Source organism: Glycine soja, chromosome 5 (assembly GCF_004193775.1).
Source record: "Glycine soja cultivar W05 chromosome 5, ASM419377v2, whole genome shotgun sequence".
Lineage (NCBI taxonomy): Eukaryota > Viridiplantae > Streptophyta > Magnoliopsida > Fabales > Fabaceae > Glycine > Glycine soja.
Genome location: NC_041006.1, coordinates 40310564 through 40331593, shown reverse-complemented (window position 1 = coordinate 40331593; position 21030 = coordinate 40310564). Strand labels below are relative to the sequence as shown.

Here is a 21030-nt window from a genome sequence, read left to right as displayed (position 1 = left end):
CCAACAAGTCACCAAGGCACAACTTTACCGCTGCACCAGGACTCGCCCTCACATGTAGCATGTATAATTTTTTTATAATTATTTTATCGATAAATATTAATTTGTTAGTTTTTTTTATAAATGTCAATGAGAAAAATTCAAACCTAAGACCTCTATTTTCCTCCTTCTCCCTTCACCCCCTTCCCAACCGTTAAACCAAACCTTATATATCCGGTGGCGTGTGAATGTTCTACGACAGCCTAGCATGGCAAACGTAACAGCCTGCCCTACTTATTTCAAGTCATGCTACGACAAAATAAAAAATAGAAGCCACAAACAATCTCTCTACTGTAAAATTTCCAAATATCTAGACCTCTCAAAGATTTGTATAGTACATAACATCTCAAAATTCATAACAATATTCCACAAAAGAAATCACCAGATCAGTTGTCAATATTTATCAAAAACCCTAATTAAATATACTCATCCAAATATTCTACTGATAAAGCCGCCCTTGGCTTTTCTATCCTTCTTCATCCTGTTTTCAATAGGTGGGAATTCAATCATGTTATAAGCCAGATCCAGCACAATAGGATTACGGGAAATTGCCTGGAAAGCCGGGGGGAAGCCTGCAATGCGTGGTGTACACTTCACATTTGAATCACCCACAGCAGATTCATAAACATCTAGTTTCTCAAGAAGGAACTTCTCCAACTGTAACAGGAATACATGTCAGAATATATCAATAAATGCTCATGCAAATACTATTAACTCCAAGATATTACAAATTGAATAGGGTCAAAACCTTCCCATACGGTAATGCATTAGCAAAAAAAAACCATGATTTTTTGTATGAGAAGTAGAAACAAATGTACCCGCTCAGTTCCAGTCAATGATATATTGGAGACCCTTTCAGATAGATTTTCTTGAGTCTTTTTCTCCTCCATGATCCCCAATGCATGCTCTATACAACTGTTAGATCGGCACTCATTGCACAAATCCTCCAACTCTTTCATCATAGTCTGTGAAACCAAAAAAACAGAGAAAAAATTAAAGAAAATACAAAACCAATCAATACAAATGTGGGGTTTAAGTATTATTGGTATGAATGCTGAAATGAGATTGGACCTTTAAAGTGAGGGGTGTAATGTAGAGAAAAAGGTGCAGAATTATAACTGTTGATTGGAGAATCGACAGAGTGAATGTTAATAACTTAATAATAAGCCTAAAAAAATAATAATTTGTTATGCGTGTGTGTGTGTGTGTCTATACTTTATTATTACAATCAAGTATAATAACTCTACACTTTTCCCTGCAAATTGATTTTATTATTACCATCTTTAGATCTATACCGGGTCATTATACAAAAGGCCTTTGTTTAATTCTTTCCTGTTGCCCGATGGATTGTCATCTTTGGATCAATGCCGAGTCAGATCATTATAAAAAATACTATGTTTACTTGATTAATTCTTTTCCCATTTGTAACATTTGATTTCACACTCAACTTCAGGGTCTACCAAGTGCCCAACTAGATCAAAGTTATCATTTGAAAATATCTTGCAGCGCAAATAATAAATGCTGATCAGTGAGGTGTCCACAGTCCACCAATCTGATCCTAAAAAACAAATAATTAAAATTACCTTATTATCACCATCCAACATTTGGAACTTTTTTAAGGCATCATCTGCCAAATTGCGAGCACGACAGTACAATGCATATGCTTCAGCCCTCTTTCCAGCCACACTGTATGACTTTGCAACATAAAAGCACCTGCATGTGAGTTATGACCACATATCAATATATGTACCTTTAAGTTGAGATAGAAACATCATCTAAACCAGATACAGATTTGGCTGTACTGGCCACTCACTAATCATATACATTCATACCAGTCCACCACTGACCCCCTCCCCCTCCCTAGGGCCCTCAGAGGAGGGGAGGGAGGAAGTCCCACATCAAGTACAAATATGACCAAAAGACGGTACCAAAGGCTATCCTACTCTAATATTGGGTCACCCTAAGTTGTCGAAAAATGAACTTTGTTCCACGGATCTCCCAAGAGAGTTCCCAATGTAATACTTATACATAGGAAAAAAAAAAGAGGCCTACAACCTACACACTCAAAATGTCCAATTCTAGACATGAGGTGGGTGTGTTGAGTTGAGATCCCACATAGACTACAGATATGACCAAAGTAGAGCATAAAAGGGCTTGGACAATCCTCACCTCATGAGCTAGTTTTTGGAGTTAGACCCAGCCCAAATTTAAAAGGGATGAACAGCATGGTTCTTCGGGTGAACAGTAATTAGTGTCCTGATGAACTTTCTTTTGCAAAATCCCATACGTGTTGTTGGTACATGTTTTTTTAAGAATATATATTTGAAACATAGCTTTAAAAATAAAAACTGAAAATACCATGAGTGTGTGTACATTTAGTAAGCAATTAACAAAATTTCTAAGAATGATAAGACAGTATTTTCTCCAAGAAGCAAACCTTTGGGCTCGAAAAGCCAAACTTTTGCATGAACACACTTCAGCAAAGATAACTTCTTCTGGCTTTTTATCCCTTCCAGAACTGACTAAATCAGATAGATCACCTGTATTCTGTCAAATGTGTGATTAATATTATCAGTGTCATTCAAATTTGAGGAGCATATCATAAATAAATATGCAGTGGCCTGGAAAGTCTTTATGCAAAGAGATATTTGTTCAATTAATGCAAGTTCCAAAAAGTGGATGTCAACCTGCAGCAAGAGATCATATAAGCGAACAAGCTCTTCAGGTTTGGTGAGTTTTTCATTTTTATCATCATGACGCTTTGCAAGTTTGCTTTTTGCAACCTTAACCAACAAGAGGTTCCGATCAATGGTTCTTTCTCCTAGGACAGCACTGACAGCCTTATCAAGACCATTCAAATCATCTTTCACGCTTTCTGTACTTCCTGTAGTGGCCTAAAATGTACAGTAAATTAATACTAACAAGTAAAAAAATCTTGATAATTATTCATAGTTAACAGCAGCAAGCAATTTCCCATACCAAATCAGCCCGAATATAGCCTCTGGCTTCATGATATGCAGAAAAGATTTTGTCAAAAATAACAAGTCTTTTGTCTGCTGGAATTGAGTCTGCCAAGGGACCATGTATATCTTTCTCCAGCTCCTGAGCTGAGAAAAATATTCAGATAGAAATATTACTTGATATAGGCATTTAGCTAAAAGAGAAGCTACCATATGTTAAATCAAACAAACAATTACATTTTTAAAAAACCCAAAAAAATGTTACATTATTCATTATAGAAAAGAATGCATTTCACGTGCAAATAAAAAATTATGCACTCAACTTCACACACAAAGACACCTGATATTTGGCAAAATATAATGTGTTTGAATTGATAAATATACTTATCATGGACAAAGGAAAAAACTGTATCCAATTGTTTTTCAAATAAATTTTGGCAAAGTGAAACAAAGCCTTGGAAGAAAAGGATTGCAACAAATTCAAATGTTAGTTCTCAAAAAATTTGCATCACAGGTATCCACGATGTGAAAAGGCCAGCTTCTAACTCATCACAGTAAAGGCCATCTGGTGTAGGCAACAGTGCAGTGCAATTAATTAACTTTATCGCAGTACATGCATGAAAGAAAACACAACATAAAGAAAAGAATCTCATGCAGGGCAGTAAATGTCATTTTGCAGAGTAGAAAAAGAGATGGGACAAAGATGAGGTTAAGACAGGAAAAGATTACTGTTAAGAATAATAAACAGATAATTTTGTTTCCAACTAACTAACCTGCTAATTTGTAAGGGAAGAAAACTACCAACCTTTCAGGATGGAAACCCTTGTTTTGGCATTTGATATTGGAAATCTGTGGCCAAGCCAAAGGAATTCTGTCATGGAAGCAGCTTGTTGAGATCTTGCCTCAGCCATGGCAGCCTGAAACAAACATTATTCAATTCGGCATTTTTATCATAGGATGTACATACATGAATCCAAAAAAGCACCCTACTTGGTTCAAGTAATAGAACTGTTTGATTGAAAATATTGTACTTAAACTAATATAAAAAGGTGATACCCATGAGACATTTACAGTGCGTTGGTTCAAAAAAGGGAAGGGGAACGGAGGGATTTTAATGGAGGGAAGGATAGGTCCCCTTGTTTGGTTTGGTTCACCAGAAAAGGAGGCAAAGGAAGGGAAAGTAGACCTTGCAAGGGAAGGGAAGAGAAAATATGGATAATATACTGCCATATCATTATAAATAGTAATGGAGATGAGAGATAACATAAAATCTTGGAGCAATTTAGCCTACACAGTCCAAAAAATACAAATCACTTTCTCTACCCTCCAATATTGGAGAAGAGACAAAAACATGTGGGGAGGGATTTTAGCCCCTTCATTTCCGTCCAACCAGATACAGGCAGGCATGATGCATGTGAGGAATTTACAAAACTTTCTACCTAAGGACCCTGATGCAAAGGGTCTTGGTAATATAGTATGTAGTATAGGACCAACCATATTATTGGAAAAATGGAAGGAACCAATTGAAAATTAGGACTTCAGGAGTTCTTGAGTGTGAAGGTAGATTGTTCAAGATAGTATATCGATACTTAAAAGATTATCTTATGTCTACATGATTGTGTCCCCTCATTGAATAAACAAGAAAATGAAAAGTCTATCTTATCCCAATGCAACATTTCCTCATAAGAAATATATGAATACATTGATTTGCAAATATATGCATATCATATTACTTGTTTTCCTTTTCCCCAATTATACATATACAAAAGAAATTTATACCAACCTCTAATTTAGCTTTAAAAAGGTCTAATGCGGGACCTTCCACATCACTGATTTGCAAAAGTTCAGAGGCCTGTAAATCTGACTGGCCAATTTTGTGAAGGCAGTACCGGATACTAGGTTCTAGTTCCTCAACTCGCTCACGACACAAAACTTGGTTATCCAGATCTCCATATTTCCCCAATTCCTCATATACAGCCCTATTAAATAAGGACATGGTTAAAAACTCGAACAGGGTGAACAAGAAAAACAGAAGCATGCCAGAAGCTAGTATGCTATATAACACAGTCACAAACTAAACAAGTGTTTGCCATATGAAAACATATAATATAAAATCAGTCACAGAATTAATCTCATTCAAGCAAATATAAGGTTGTTCCCTTTTTTATTTTATTTTTTACCAAAAAGGGCATGTATTTCTTCTTTTTTTCAAGGCAATATGTATGAATCATGGAAGCAGGGTCAATGTACCTAGCACTTTTGAAGTTCTTTAAAGCCACGTCCCAATTCTGATCTTGCTCAAACAACAAACTCCCTTTCATATAGGATTCATAAGCCTAAAATTCAGTGAACAACAAAAAGAGAAAGAATGTTCATTTTCATCAACAGAAGATAAATAGTTATCCACCTTAGATTAAAAAACAAAAGGCTAAAGCCTCCAAAGTATTTACATTTTAAATAGCATGTCTCCTAAAAGTTTTTAATTGATAAATAATTATCAAACAAAAACAGAATAGGTAACATATCCCATAATGTGTAAGTTCAATTTGTTTAAGGAAAAAAAACTAATGAAATAAAGATGCTAAACTGCAATTTTAAGCACAAAACTGAAACGGAAATGCAATTGAGGGATGAAATGAATTGAAATTTATCCCTGTTCATGAACCAGAAGAATATTTTGCCTTATTAATTCTCATGTGTTGATGTAAATCTTACTTTTTTTCTAGGTTTACTATCTATTTTGATCAAACCAAACAGTTAAAATCTTAAAAGAAAATACAAATAAAAAAAAATATGATTCCATAGATAATAATAGGAAATATAGACACTTGAAATGCTAGCTAGTTGATCTCTCTGAAGCAGTGGATTGTAAAAAAACAGCACCAGGAGAAGGGGGAACAAAATACTGCAGTAAACTAACCATAATTAGATGGGGAAATAAAAGACACACCTCAGCTTCCAAGGATGTTCTAGAATCAGCTTTGACCGCACACAATTGTGAAAACAAAGTAGCCCATTTTACTGCTTTCCGCAACCTACCAATCAAATATATGCGCTGACGTGCATTTGGGCCATTTGGAAGCTGCCTTTTCTCCATGGCATGACTCCAAGCTCTCTCTGCTGTATAGAGAATTACATGAAGAAACCTGATTCGAAACCATAACACTTCCAATGTTAGACATAAATGTATAATTGAAAAAGTTACCAGGCAGATGAAATATTTATTTTCCTTTTCCAATAAATTATTGAAAAAGGTTTTGAGAAAAGCAAGAGGAATAAAGACAAAACAAGGTCTAAATGATGGTTTCATATATGTATTTAAGGATTTTTTGATTGGCTAACTCATGGGACTATTGTCGAAGGAAGAAGAGGAACAGGGGTAGGATGGGAAGTGACAGGGAAGGTAGTGGAAAATTTTCTGTTATACCACATCCTAACAAACATTCACCGTGGAAGCAGGGCAAGGGAATAGTAGATGCTGGAATCGGTGGCATGAGGCATGAATGTGAGGGAGGGGAAGGGGAGAGGGGTCAAGGACAACAAAGATAGAAAAGCCTGATAGCTAACAACCAATTGGAGCCAATCCTTTTAATATTCTTGCCTTCTATAACAAAATCTCAAACTAAGTCAACTACAAAAAGGTGCCAAAACTTATATCAGAAAAGAAAAATACCGTACGTAAAGCATACCTTACTTCGGTGACAGTAGACTCAGTTAAGGCCCTTTTTGCATATTTGCCACGACCATGGGTAAACTTCAACGATTTATATAACCTCCTCAAACGAGCTGTGCAATACCTCCTACAATATTGAGGGAAAATTATGTCTATTACAAATCGGTATAATGTTTCAACATGATAGCTAAAGCAACAAGCAGCTTAAATCACATAAATTGAATGGCTGGTCCATAATGCTAGAAGACTCTAAAGCCATGAAGCCCCAAGGAGCACAAAATTATAAAGGAAAACTGTCATTCAAAGCATTCAGAATAAAAGCGAAACTGACACATCAGTAAACATTTTTAGCTGTTTAGTAATAGAACTAGCACATTGAGTCTCCCAGATGAATCATTCTTAGGGATACAGATTTACAAAACACATCTAGATACACAAATTAAATTAAATTAAATTTTAAAAAAATTGAACGCTATTTGACATCATGTTAGCTACTATACAAATACATACCTATAGCGAGTGTAGTCTCCATGACGCAAGCCATGCTGCATTTGCGCAGATTTTAAGAGCTGCAGCACTGGTAAATTTTTTAAACAAAAATATTAATTAAACCAATCACCAAAGTTCACCGTTAAATGCTGTATTATTTTCCATTTCGTTGGTGAAAGGAATAGCGCGGAATGGAACACCAATGCACAACGAAGGAGAAAACAAACCGTTGATGGAGAATTTTGGAACGATCAGATCGGAATTCATCGATTTTGGAGCGTCGATTTCCATAGCGGACGTTTGGCTCTCCTTTCCCATCGAGTCCTGATTAATGAGTGAGCAAAAGATAGAAGAAAATAAAAATTGAAGGTTCGATTGAAGACGCTGCAACAGATCTCGAAATAATAAGGATAGGGAATGAGACAAACCTGGCCAGCGAGGGCTTCGAGTGTCGTGAAAGGGTAGAGGTTGAAGCAAAGTGGTGCCGCTGCGAATTTTTTATGTGCGCAATAACAAAAGCGCTCCGAAAATGAATGGAACTGTCACGGTAGGAAGGAAGTGAAGACCCCCGGTAAAGAGATGCAGTGTAGTCTACCCATGTGTTTAAATGGGCCGGGCCTTCCGCTTTGACATGTGGTAGAGGTCTTTTGCTTCCTTCACCTCCTTATTTTAAAATATCCCAACATTACCCTTCCTTCCATTTCCTATGAACAGGAACTTCTTGACCCACCTCCATTAACATGCACAATTGCACACTGCAAACTCTAGCAATCATATTGGGGGATACAGTATATAAGAAAATAAAACATTTTATGAACAGTTGTTCCAAAATGCAACTGATAATCCAGAAATGTATTTCGAAATATCTATTCTAGAATGTTACAGATGTATTTTGGAATAGCTATTTCATAATTGGAATAGACATCATCCAACATCTTAATACAGAATTCCACCATTAAAACCGATGATTGCATTTCCATTAATTCCAATTTGTTCTTGATCAACATAAGCCGTATTTTTTGTGGACCTGGCCACGGCATCATGAGAGTTCAGTTCAAGTCAATTTCCATATTATTATCAAGTATATATAGCATGAACCAAGGGGGCCTCCTCAGTTGGTTTAACAAATGCTTGAGTCTTGTGAACCCTTAATACTCTGTGCTGGATCAATAATTTTTTTTTTCAATATAAAGAATCCAAAATATCAATATTTTTACAAATTATAATTATTTTTAACACATTTTCACTTTTTTTTTAAATGACAAAAAACATAATTCAAACGTGTCGACGAGAAAGAGCTTTGGAATGGAAATGGGAAAGGGAAAGTAGCAGCATTAGAGGTGCAGCAACGCCGAAGGTGCTTCATGAGAGGGGGGGTGCCTAACAAGTATAACAGGATAAAGGACATTTTTGTCCGTTCGGGGTCATAAATGTTTCCTATCGTCGTTTGTAAATAGTTTCCGTAATGCTAATATGATATGTATTTAAATATGTAATGTCAATAATTATTTTAATGCATATGTGCTGTGTACCAATGAGGTAAGGTTTAGCCAAAGGAAATCGTTTTCACAATATGACATATTAATGTTCAAATCTTTTTTAGGAAAAATGTCTAAATTTAGTATCTATGATAGAATTATCCACATCAGTCTGTTTGAAAATGCTTTGAAAAACATACTTGCCATAAAAAATCACATCATTTCCAAAGCAGTTAGCTGTTGTTTTTTCATCTTTTCTTATCACTTAATAATCATAAGAATCATTTTTAAAAAAATCTAGGCTTTAACGAGACTAAAAAAACTAAAATCAAATGTAATCATTTTTATAAGATTTTAAAAACATATTTTATAAAAAAAAATCAAATATACGTTTACTTCAGTCCATTTTAAAATTAATTGGTTGATTTTATTAATTTTCAAATAGAAGTTAAAAAAATATTATTATTTCTTAGAAAATAATAACAGTCTAAAATTCTTTCCTTTTCTCATGACTAATTAATCAACTGCATTATCGCATTAGTTTCTCCTTTTCATAATTGATTATGTGTTGTTGATAATCGATTGTTTTCCACTTGTGCTTATGATAACCAATTCTTTTTGGCTTTGATTGTTTGTTCTTGACAATCAATTGTCAACTGTTTCTGTCTAAAATCAACTATTGTGTTTTTTTTTATCTACACCATTGTATAGTTTCATAATTGTTTGTGTAGTCATGACAATCAACTATTGTGTTTTTGTACATTTACCTGAACAAATAATTGATAATCTAATTCATCATTATATGTTCGTTTTGGCATAGGTGGTGTAGTGATGTACAATTTTGATTTCACGAGAATTTTGTTAGTGAACGATAAGTAAATCTTGTAAATACTAAATGAATCTTTTGAAAAATGTTCTGATCACAGTGAGTCTTACCTAATTGTTTCATTCACACACACACAAAAAAAAAGTACCGTTTTAATCTCAACCGTGGATATTTCCTTATTAAATCAACGGTAAAATGCTATAGGCATACAGATGCAGTCGTCTAGTTTGGTGCACAGCGGAACCCATCTGGAGAAGTAGGACCCACGAGAATCAGCTCGAGACATGGAAACTGGAATGTTATCTTATCTGGATAACATTTCAACCACTTACTCCACTCTTGAGTCCTTCACACTCGACGCTATCACCGGCCGGTAACGTCACACAAACCCAAAATCACAATGGCGTTCTCATCGTCCCTATGGTCTTCCCTCTTCGTTGCAAACCCAAACAGAACCGCCATTTCCACTCGATTCTCTCACAAACCGCCCAAACTCCCTCTCTCGCCGGCGTTCGCCATCCCGCCGCTCTCCACGGCCACTGCGGCGGACGTCTCGGGCGCCATCGACGGGACTACGATCGCGGTGGTGAGCGGAGGATTCGTGGCGGCACTGGCGGCGGTGCTGTCGCTGACGGACCCGGAGCGGCGGCGGCAGTTGCAGGCGGAGGAGGTGGGCGGCGGCGACAAGGAGGTGGTGAGGGAGTACTTCAACAACTCCGGGTTCCAGCGCTGGAAGAAGATCTACGGCGACACCGACGAGGTGAACCGGGTTCAGCGCGACATTAGGTTGGGCCACGCCAAGACCGTGGAGAACACGCTGAGCATGTTGAAGGACGAAGGTTCCCTTCAGGGCGTTACGGTTTGCGACGCTGGGTGCGGTACCGGTTCTCTCTCTATTCCTCTTGCCAAAGAGGGCGCTGTTGTGTTCGCCAGTGATATCTCCGCCGCTATGGTTGCCGAGGCTGAGAAACAGGTTAGTTTTAGTTAGTTAGTTACATTTTTAAGTGCGTTATCGGTTTCAAAATAAATGTAACATTTAAAAAGAAAAAATTATTCAAAACATGCGTCTCATCTGAAAAAAACAAATTCCAAAATAACTGTTGCATTTAATTTTTTTAAGGTAAATTAATTGTTTTTTTATTAATATTCCTAATAAGTGTAATTTTAATTGTCCAATATAATATTAATATTAAAGTTAGTCTTGTAAAATTATATTTTCTTTCCTCTATTTTTTAGCTTTATTTTTATATTTGTAAAACAAAATAGGACGATGCTTATCTTTAGACGGAAGAGTACATTAGTCAACGGGTAGGCAACCGTTGAGTTTTGGGTTTGTTTTATTTTAAAAATCACGCAGTTTGAGATTATCAAAGCAAACAAATTAATAGTAAAAAATATATATATATATATATAAGGTCCCGATAGGTAGGGAAAAAAGCCTACAAAATTGAGACTTGTATAAGGTCCTCCTGACTTGTGCTCCCTTCAACCAATCTCTTAACATTACTAATAATGTCATGTTTGACTCATTTATATACTTGAATTTTATATTAAGCTTAAATTTGCCTGTTTAAAAAACTAAATCAGCTTGATAAAGGAATTAACAAGTTAAATAATTGTGAAAAAAGTTGAGCTTATTTGTAAGATGAATAGCTGAGCTACCCCCTCAACCTAAAACAATGAACACATGAGAAAAAGCATTAGTGTGAGTTCAAGTAATGTGTCATTACTGAAGTAAAGCAATGACTCTCTATTTGGTGCAGGCAAAAGAACAGCTTGCAACCAGTGAAGATGGATCTGTGCCCGTGATGCCTAAGTTTGTAGTGAAGGATTTAGAGAGCTTGGATGGCAAGTATGATACGGTGGTCTGCCTCGATGTCTTGATTCATTACCCACAACATAAAGCCGATGGGATGATTGCACACCTTGCATCATTGGCCAACAACCGATTGATTCTGAGTTTTGCCCCAAAGACGTTTTATTATGATCTGCTAAAGAGGGTTGGAGAGTTGTTCCCTGGTCCTTCAAAGGCAACAAGAGCATATCTTCACTCTGAGGCAGATGTAGAGAGAGCATTGCAAAAGGTTGGCTGGACCATAAGGAAGAGAGGCTTAACCACTACCCAATTTTACTTTGCTAGGCTTATTGAGGCTGTTCCTATGTAGTGGGGATTGAAAGGTGAGTTTTGCATGATTAGAGGAAATTCTTAGTGTAAATTGTTAGGCCTTCTATTAAGTGATTTTGTATGCTATTATCCTCCACATGGACCACATATAATTCTATTGTGTATATTTCTTCATAGCCTAGAAGATGCTGACGAATTGAGGCTATGTTTTCTGGGAGAAATAGAGTGAAGTGGTTCATGATAATTTGTGTGGAGCTAGTGCCTAGTGAGTTACCGGTCCATTGGGTTGGTGGAATGGAGGCAAGCTCCCTTTAAGCTGTTCAGAAGTTACAGCGATTATTACTCAAGGGTAGTAATTAGTTCCTGTATTGCATTTTTTTTATAAAAGTGATAATGATAATAATAATAATAATAATAATAATATCACACTTTTTGATACTCTTTTTAATAATGTCTTTATTATTGATTAAAATCTCATGCTAGCCTCCTTAACAGAGACCGGAAGTCTGGAACCATATTTTGCATTATGATAGTTTATATTAATTTTACTGTTTCTAAATACCGGAGGTGTTGAAATACTGGTCCCTTTCTAAATCTTAGGAATAAGGGAAAAAGGAACAGATTTGCAAGCTGCATCTAGAGTTGAAAGAATAAACATCAACTGCATGAAAACAAAGACTAGTTTTCCCCAAAAAAATGAGGTAAAAAAACTGAGAAGTACTAATTAAAAGGGGGGGAAATGATGATAATGAAATCTAATGCCATAATTAACAGTAATATGCAGATCCTTATAGGTAGGTTTGAAGCCCCTAAGATCTTTCATGTGTCTTGTGACGCGAATTCATTTACAGCTTGTCAGCAATTTTTGTGAGGGCATCTGTGAGCTTGCCAAGGGCTGCAACTATAATATCAGTTTGTTGTTTCTGCTGGTCCCTGGCCAATTGGTAATTTATGTTCTGAGCCCCAAGATGGGCTTTTAGCATGTCACTGTTCCTCCTTAGTAGATTGGTAATGTTGCTGTTGAAATCTGTGCAGTCCTCACTACTATCCAACGGTAACCTCTTTCTCTTGTATCCCTCTTGGAACATAGGTTCCTTCTGAAAACCTGAACCAAAATACTTTTCATGAGATTGTGAAAAAGGTCACTAATGTTGGAATCAAATTCGGTGCAGTCTACTTTCCATGTATTCACGCAATCAATGAATCATAATCAATGGATGAAGATTGGACAACTCAAATCTAAAATGTTTTATAACCAATTTGGGTGTGTTTGAAAAAACGTTGGGTTCAATGTAACCCATGTTTTTCCAATCCAGTAGTATAGTTACTTCTTTGTTTGCCGCCTTGAAACGCATGAATGAAAAACTAAACATGCACTTTATCGATATAAAATATGTTTTATCCTATCTTCGTCTAATGATTGCTTCGTTGATTATATCTCCGAGTTTTTGTTTGTTTGTTTTATGTGTTTTTGAATCACTTGTCAATCAATTAAGCAAAAGTATGCTTAGTCATGAGTTCAAGGAGTGACCAGGCGTATAATATCAATTATTAAAGCATGCAAAACTGATAGCTTGCAATTGGTAACACATTCCTGGTAATACATGTCATTCTTCTATATCTAAGTAGTATCAGTGTCTGTCTAAAATGATATTCCAGAAATCCACTTTAATAACAGCAAAAAAATAAAGGTTCTAGGTCTATTAGTCTATATTAAAAGACCAAAGCCATGGTATTGAAATAGTAATTTTTTTTTATGATCAAATGCATAACATATGCAGCACAGGATTGCCAGATAAAGTACTAATGAATAGTAGTTCGCTATTTGTTGATCCAATTTAGAGTTTTATGCAACGATTGCATATAAAGAGATTGTTTTGGTGTAACAAAAAGCTCTTTGAAAAAGGGGAAATGGACAAAACAAAAAAACAAAAAAGTGGAATGATATTAAAATATAAAAATATGCGGAACAAACTTTACTATAAACGCTAAAACTGTTTCACAAATCACAAGTAGTATAAAAAAAATTGTTTCATATAAGTCAAACTGAATGATTTCAACCGCTTAAAATGTTTGACTATATGCTATGGACACAGGAGTAACCAACAACACATAGTATGTACACAGCAGAACTGAGTTGATTTGATTTACCAGGATCGTAGTTCCCTTGGTAAGATGGCTGCTGCTGTAGTTTCTCTGCTTATTAATTAGTTTAAAGCAACAACAAAACAATTGATCAATTAATAAGAAAAGGGTATAGATAGTGTAATTATGTGAACAACAATAACAAAATGAGTAGTGTGATGTAATTTATGTAACTTAGTTGTACCTGGAGTAGGCAATGTGAGTATGGGTGTCCTCTTGAGCCTCCCTGCAATACCTTTTTCCTTAATAAGAAGACCTGTTGGTGTTTTAAGAAAACCATTGATGTTAGTCTCCATGTTTTCCTCCTCAGTGCTCCAACCCATTTTCTCAGCATCAACAATCGCCTCATCTTCCTCCTCCTCCTCCTCCTCCTCCTCCTCTTCCTCCTCGTTCTCCTTACACTGTTCCTGATGATGAGACACTCCCTCAACAACAACACCATTCTCACCCTTTGGCACCATCTTAACCAGTGTCAAGGGAAATGCAACAGTGGTGCACACCCCTCCATCCAAAACATTGTACACCACAGAATCAAAGAACCCGGGCAACTTCTTCTCCTTCCTCACATCATTTCTCATTATCCAAAACGACTCACTCTCCACCTCTTTTACACCAGATTCCCACTTCTTGATCTTCCTGAAATCAGTGAGAAGATTGCCCCACCTTTTCCTGCACTGAACAGCCCCTCTCTTCACCCCTCTCTGCTGACACAGTGATGACACCATGTCCCATTTCGGATCGGTTTGAACGCACCCTGATGCTGATCTGAATCGGCAAACTTGTTCTCCATTTTCCACCATTTTCTTGGACTCTATCAGAACAAGTGTTTCTTGCCTTGTCCATCTAGGGTGCCTTGTGGCTTTGATTCTTTGAGTTGAAGTGCTTTTGGGTTCACTCTCTGGTGGTGCTGGTGCTGGTGCTGGTGCTGGTGCTTGTGTTCCAACTGGGGTCGTTGGAGACTCCGAAGCACCTTCACAAATTTTCTCTGAATCTTGTGCCATAACTACTTGATATCACCCACTTTGTATCACTGGTGGACTTCGAGGTTTGAGATGAGACATACATATAATGAAAATGTGCTTTTACTGTGAGTTAATGAACTTCCAAAGATGTTGCGATATTTTTCGTGTAGGAACTTCTTCCACACATGTTATTATTCTCTGAATCAACAAGAGATTTTTTTTTTATATATTACTTGTAGGAATTGAAGATATGACATATATAAAAAAATTACAACATCTTACTTATCTTATTCAATAAATTAAACTGGATCCGATAATATGACACTTTCTTATGCTGAAAAATATTTATGCGTGTAAATATAATTTTTTTCACACCATACACTAATTAAAAACTATATAATAGTTTTATGATTTGTGAATAAAAGATGATGTAAAATTCAATGCATCAACTATTTACAAAAATAAATTGTTGTAATCGGAGATCACCTAATTCCGCCAATATTTTCATGGCATATGTCATGTTTTTAAAAATTATTATTGTTAGATTAACGTAGAATTTAATTAAAAACACCTCTTAAAAGTTGTGACATGTGGTCATATTTTTTGAACTAGTAGTGTATATTATCACGCCTTATATGAGAAGATTGATTGAAAAAAGGGTGGCATCCCTCATACGGTAATTTATCGTGGACACTCAATAGGGTGCCCTTTCCTTCCAAGAAAGGAGCCATTTACTGTGGGCACAAAAAGGACCAAAAACATTCTTTCAGCAAAGTCAACGGCCCTTAATTTGTAACGGTGCCCTCTCCTTCCAAGTAAGGGCGAGACTTGATTTTGAAATGAAAAATCAATCTGATGAGGATGATAATTTTTTATGGTTGGATTTAGACTGATTTAACAAAATAAGAATAAATAATATATATTTATGGTATACCTTTTCTTTACATTTTTGTCTAGTTACAAATTAACATGAATGATATATTGGTTCTTTTTTATAATAATTACTGAAAATGGTTTATAATTAATTAGCGGTGCAAAAATTTAACTAGTGCATCCCTATTAAACTCCTAAAACAATCTAATCAGTTTTCATTGTTATTTGAATTAGATTGATAATTTAAATTTGTCTCTCTTTTTCTCAAGGTACAATCCTCTATTTTTTTTATTAATCAGCGTAACAAAAGAATCTTGAACTAATAAATGAATTCTTTTAATGGGTAGTTTTTCATTTAATGGATAACATTTATTATATAAAAAGTCATATACATAATAAATATACAAAAATATTCAAAGGATTAAATTTAATAATTAAGTCACAACTTAGCATAAATAAAAAATCACAAGTCAAACTAATTTAATTAAATTTGAGGATTAAATAGAAAAACTAATATAAATTTAGTATTTTAATGTTTAGTTCAATTTTAAACATGAGAAACAAAAACTAAATTGAACAAAAAAAATGATTTCTTTTATTTATAATTTTTCAAATAATAGTTCATTCATATTTTTGATCAATTTATTGGTTTGAAACGATTTAGATATGTTCATAAATATTTGAACTAGTCATTGTCAGTACAAAGTATAAATCATACGAGGAGTTTTTACCAATTCCAACTATTTTCCAAATTCCTTGTTTTTTCCTTATTTCCTTTTCAATGATTTTTGGAAAGAATCGGATCTTCAAGACTCAATATTAAGAAAATATCTCACAACTTTTATTAACAGGATGCATATACATGTTATGGTAAAAGAGTAACGGTCTAAAAAAATTAATAGATTGATTGTACCAGGGCAACGGGTTTGGCAAAGAAATAAAAACATATCTCTCCAGAAAAGGCTAAAACTTCAGAAAAAATCGTCCAGATCACACTATTTTTAACTATTCCATTTTATATTATACTCTTTTTTGGTAATAACATATGAGAAATATATTTTGAATGCATTTCTTTCATAATTAAGCAAGTATTTGTGTAAGAAAGGTGAAATGAAAATAAGTACAAAAATAAGGCTTGTGATCTTTAATACATATTCCAATTTTCTATTTGTTACCTAATAATTTTTTTTTCTCCTGGATAAAATAAAAATTTTAGTTTTTAGTCCTTGACAATTTTTTTACTCCTTGATAAATTAGTTAACTTTATGTTTTCTCATTGATAAAAAAAATTATTTGTTATTAGTATTTTTGAAAAAAAATGAAAACAAATGAAAAAATATCAGAAAATAAACACAAAATTAGTTGGGACTAAAAAAAATATTAAAGATAAAAACAAAATTATTATTTTATTAAAAATTCGTAAAAAAAAATTATTAAAAATAAATGTAAAATTTAAATATTTATTAGAAATTACAAACATATTTTAGACTAAAAATAATTTTATAGTTGTTTTCTTGTTTCACATTGCTTAGGGTAGTGACAATTGCCCGGACTATCCAAAATTCTTATTAATTCCTTATCTTCTATTTGATTTTTTAAAAATCCAAATGTAAACATTTGGCGTGATTTGCGTTTTTTTCGGTTGAACTTCTGATATGGCATTCTCTCAATTCGTGATTTTGATGTTTTGTTTGTGCATATTACCCCAATTCCACCGTTAGGCTGATCCTAATGAGTTCACATTTCTTTGTATTGAAACAATGCTTTATTTTAATAAGGAAATTTAATTCAACAAATTTATTTTGAATGGTTTGTTCTTCTTTTTAACGTCCTGGTAAAGATTATACCTATTGTTCACATGTCATACATACCTTAGGAGAGTGTATGTTTTGAGGGTGAGAAAAAATAAGAGAATAGAAAATCATAGGGACTAAAAAATAAATACAAAATTATTACTAACCGATCAAAGTGATCTACTATTACAATTTATTTTAGATGGTTCGTCCTAGCTGACACTTACGATCAAATTTGGTTTCAGATAAATTTTGAATTATGTGTTTTCGTTGCATGTTCCATTGAGGTAGTATTTGGAGAACTTTATCTCAATGTTAGTTCACATTATCACAAAAATTGGCTTCCAAATTGCGTTATGAAGAGAGGGTAACGCGGGGGGGAAATATGCAAAGGGGTGTATTAGTAATAAGGGAGATGTAAATAGCAATAACGTGAGACAGAGCATTTTCTCAAGAATTGAATTGGGTCGAGAAAAATGGAAGTTGTTGATTTTCATTGGATGGGCTGGCAGAGATAACTCAGCATTAGTGGATAAGGAGAGAAGGGTGATGCTAGGTGAACCAATTTTATTGTTTGTGCACCTAGTATTTTTTATTAATTTTAAAATTATTCTATGATTGATCCGTATAATTTGTACGGATGAACTTAATCCGTAAGTATAATTTAAACATATGGATTAACTTGATATGTATAACTCATACGGATTATGTTGATCCGTACAAACCATACAGATCAACTTGATCTGTATGAAATTCATATAATTCATACACATCAACATGATCCGTATGAGTCATATGGATCATGTTAATCAGTATGACTCATATGGATCAACTTGAGTGAAGGGTATTTTTGTCCATTCACTTAAAATGCTTGGTGCACCAATAATAATGTTGGATGCACCTAACATCACCCAGGAGACAATTGGACTTTGTTTTTGATACTTGTACATTGCCTTTATCAGTTTCCTAATTAAAATTGTCTGTCCCATGTTATTGTACGAATAATTTTAAATCTTTCTATTACGTTTTCTCATCACTTTTTTATGGTAAAAGTTAATATTTTAAATATTAAATTTATTTGTTTATTTATACAATATTAAGAAAACTACCAACTCGGACATAATTATTTTATATGAAAAATATTTATGACCTTATATAATATAAAAAAAAATGTAACATGCCCTGCAATTAAGGTCATTTTCAGATTATTGAAGGATTGTAATGTAATTATCCTCTTGGTTACATTGCCATGGCCCTCCCTAAACTAAAGGCACTGTGATCCAATTTCTTTATATCCTCCGTCTTTCTATAAGCTGTTTTTCATTTTCAATTCATCCCATGCCTTTTTTTTTTTTTTAATAAGGAACAAGACAATTAATCACTAGCCAAAAACTGCAAGTAATCTATTATCGAGTTGTTTCAATCCATCATCATCATCAAAATATCAACTAAGACATAATTCGAGCAATAAAAATGCCAAAACAGTTAAATATATGAATAATTATTTCTTTCATTTATCCTTAATTTGTCCGTACTTATTCTGAAAATTAATCTCAATCATGTTATAGCATCTAATCTCCATTCTTCAACTCCCTTTGGCCTTGTCTTCATTCTTATAACGTCCCTTTTTTGTGATCATAATATAATATGATAATAAGCGTACTCATATTCTTTTTTAAGGAATTTCTGTTGTATTATAAAAATTGTTAGAATTTAATTGGAGCATAATAATAATGTAGAGACTTTTTACTTTATGATAAATTATTATATATGGTAAGTTGTTTACTTTTTATAACAATTATGTTAAAAAAAAGTTATATCTAGCTAATTTTTTATTTATTGTCCGTGACAAGTGACAACATGCGAAAATTAAAATCAAAATAATATATTTAATTTTAAATATGTCATAAAAAGATTACTGGTAATTGTGCTGCATGCGAAATTTAAATTTTTCAAGAACTCCATTTACAGGTGGGAGAAAACTATAATTTTGTCAAAATGTTAAAATATGTTTTTTTTTTTACAGAAAATGTTAAAATATGTTAAATGACATAACAAGTATTAGTTGTCTAAAAATCAATAAATATGTCAAACCATTATAGTAAAGGAAGAATAAAAAGAAATCAACTTTAATATTTTTGTCTGTGTTATAGAATTCGGCAAAACCCAATTGTTTCAACTGTAGGCGGTAACTTGATATGAAGCATTAACATAGTTAGTCCAGGATGGCAACATGTTATATTATTAAGAACTTATATGATTCGGTTTAATTAATTCACAAGTTTTCTTCAAAATAATCTTATTTTAAAGGTTTCTATGATATTAAAATTACTTTAAGGGTTGAGTGATAATGACACTAAGGAGGTGAATATACATGGTGGTGGTAAAAGTGATTGTGACAATATTAATGTTAGTAGTAGCAATAAACTAATTTCACAAAATGTAAAAAGAAAATAATATAATTAAAAAACTAGACAATTATATCGTCACGGAAATTTAGAAGAGTTGTTATTATTGATAAAATTATAAAAGCCACAAAAGGTTAGCAATCAACTATAAGATATTCGATCACAAAGACAAACATACAAATGAGAAAAACAAAAGAGAAAATAACTAATTTTTGAGGATGATATTATATATTATGTTTATATTTAACAAAATTAATTGAAAGTTTAAAGTTGGTTGAAAGTTAAAAAATCAGTCTATTAAGTTATAAATATTCAATAAAATTAACTCTTAAAGTAACTAAAAAATATAAAATGATATGAAAAAATAATAAAATTATGATTTATTTTTAAAAGATAATAAGGAAATTAAATAAATGTATTGAAGATAAAAATAGAATAAAATATAAAAATTTAGAAATTAACATTTTAAAAAATATTATTTAAAGTAGCGTTTCAAAAAATAATAATAAATTATTAAAAAACTTGTTTACTAAAAAATCAAACATATTTTCTAGTCAGTAAAAAACAACTAACTTAAATATCTAGTCATACATAATCTACATAGCCAAATTTAAAAATGAAGTGATGTATTTTATATTATTATGTTCATAGACTTTGAGAGCTTAGATCAACTTATGTAAAATTATTTAGCTTTAATCAATGGTGCGAGTCTAAAAAAAGACAATAAATATTAGTTGTCAATTTATTTAGTATTTTTAGTCTTATATATAAAATTACATTAAATATTCATAGATAATTTTTTAAACTTTAACAAAATTGTCTTTCTTAAAAATACTTGTGGTTCATGAATTTTTCTTTTATAATTTATAATGATCCTAACCTTTTTAGATAAAATTTTCTTGAAAGATATTCATGATTCGTAAAAAGATTAAATTATTTTTTATGAACAATAAATTTCAACATAATATTAAATATTTTGCATGCATATTTAGGAAAACGTTGGTTAGACCAAAAATAATTTTGTCAACAAATCAAGATTCTTATTTTTTTTATTTATTTTACATTAAATTGTTAGATTTGTCTCGTGCTACACAACAAAATGAATGGAAAAACAAACACACTCTACATCATTATATATAAACACATTGTTTAATAAACTTTACCCTAATTTATCATTCTGATGGTATAAAGTTTTATATTAACAAAAATAATTCCATTTAATCTAATAAACACACATCACTTGTATACACGTATTTTTTTAA

General features: G+C 33.2%; 3 protein-coding genes across 4 annotated transcripts; 1 reads left to right on the top strand and 2 right to left on the bottom strand.

Annotated features, from left to right (window-relative positions):
- Positions 1-303: 303 nt before the first annotated feature.
- Positions 304-7747, bottom strand: LOC114413309 (signal recognition particle subunit SRP68-like). The gene is made up of 14 exons (XM_028377631.1): positions 7587-7747; positions 7386-7482; positions 7180-7246; positions 6686-6796; positions 5947-6142; positions 5247-5332; positions 4780-4975; positions 3802-3913; positions 3016-3143; positions 2724-2930; positions 2474-2583; positions 1620-1749; positions 855-1001; positions 304-693 (listed from the first exon to the last, which is right to left on the bottom strand). The coding sequence occupies exons 2-14, from the start codon at positions 7474-7476 to the stop codon at positions 463-465; spliced, it is 1812 nt and encodes a 603-aa protein (XP_028233432.1). The 5' UTR covers positions 7477-7482; positions 7587-7747; the 3' UTR covers positions 304-462.
- Positions 7748-9709: 1962 nt separating this feature from the next.
- On the top strand, positions 9710-12035 carry LOC114413308 (magnesium protoporphyrin IX methyltransferase, chloroplastic-like). 2 transcript variants are annotated; one of them, XM_028377630.1, is made up of 3 exons: positions 9710-10435; positions 11226-11640; positions 11765-12035. In XM_028377630.1, exons 1-2 carry the CDS (start codon positions 9863-9865, stop codon positions 11625-11627), a joined length of 975 nt encoding a protein of 324 aa, XP_028233431.1. In that variant the 5' UTR covers positions 9710-9862; the 3' UTR covers positions 11628-11640; positions 11765-12035. The 2 variants fall into 2 exon arrangements, with proteins under 2 accessions (XP_028233431.1, XP_028233430.1); XM_028377629.1 differs by having other exon boundaries at positions 9711-10435; positions 11226-12023.
- Positions 12036-12224: 189 nt separating this feature from the next.
- LOC114413307 (trihelix transcription factor ASR3-like) lies at positions 12225-14872 on the bottom strand. Its single transcript, XM_028377628.1, has 3 exons — positions 13917-14872; positions 13739-13783; positions 12225-12692 (listed from the first exon to the last, which is right to left on the bottom strand). The coding sequence occupies exons 1-3, from the start codon at positions 14731-14733 to the stop codon at positions 12433-12435; spliced, it is 1122 nt and encodes a 373-aa protein (XP_028233429.1). The 5' UTR covers positions 14734-14872; the 3' UTR covers positions 12225-12432.
- Between the last annotated feature and the right edge of the window lie 6158 nt (positions 14873-21030).

Excerpts from the sequence above, each read along its gene's own strand:
- LOC114413309 (XM_028377631.1), bottom strand. The coding sequence starts at position 7,476 with ATGGGAAAGGAGAGCCAAACGTCCGCTATGGAAATCGACGCTCCAAAA. Across the intron at positions 2,584-2,723 it reads TATATGATCTCTTGCTGCAG|AATACAGGTGATCTATCTGA; the intron begins GTTGACATCCAC and ends CACATTTGACAG. Across the intron at positions 1,750-2,473 it reads TTGGCTTTTCGAGCCCAAAG|GTGCTTTTATGTTGCAAAGT; the intron begins GTTTGCTTCTTG and ends ACTCACATGCAG.
- LOC114413308 (XM_028377630.1), top strand. The coding sequence starts at position 9,863 with ATGGCGTTCTCATCGTCCCTATGGTCTTCCCTCTTCGTTGCAAACCCA. Across the intron at positions 10,436-11,225 it reads TTGCCGAGGCTGAGAAACAG|GCAAAAGAACAGCTTGCAAC; the intron begins GTTAGTTTTAGT and ends TATTTGGTGCAG.
- LOC114413307 (XM_028377628.1), bottom strand. The coding sequence starts at position 14,733 with ATGGCACAAGATTCAGAGAAAATTTGTGAAGGTGCTTCGGAGTCTCCA. Across the intron at positions 13,784-13,916 it reads ACTCACATTGCCTACTCCAG|AGAAACTACAGCAGCAGCCA; the intron begins GTACAACTAAGT and ends ATTAATAAGCAG. Across the intron at positions 12,693-13,738 it reads CCAAGGGAACTACGATCCTG|GTTTTCAGAAGGAACCTATG; the intron begins GTAAATCAAATC and ends ATTTTGGTTCAG.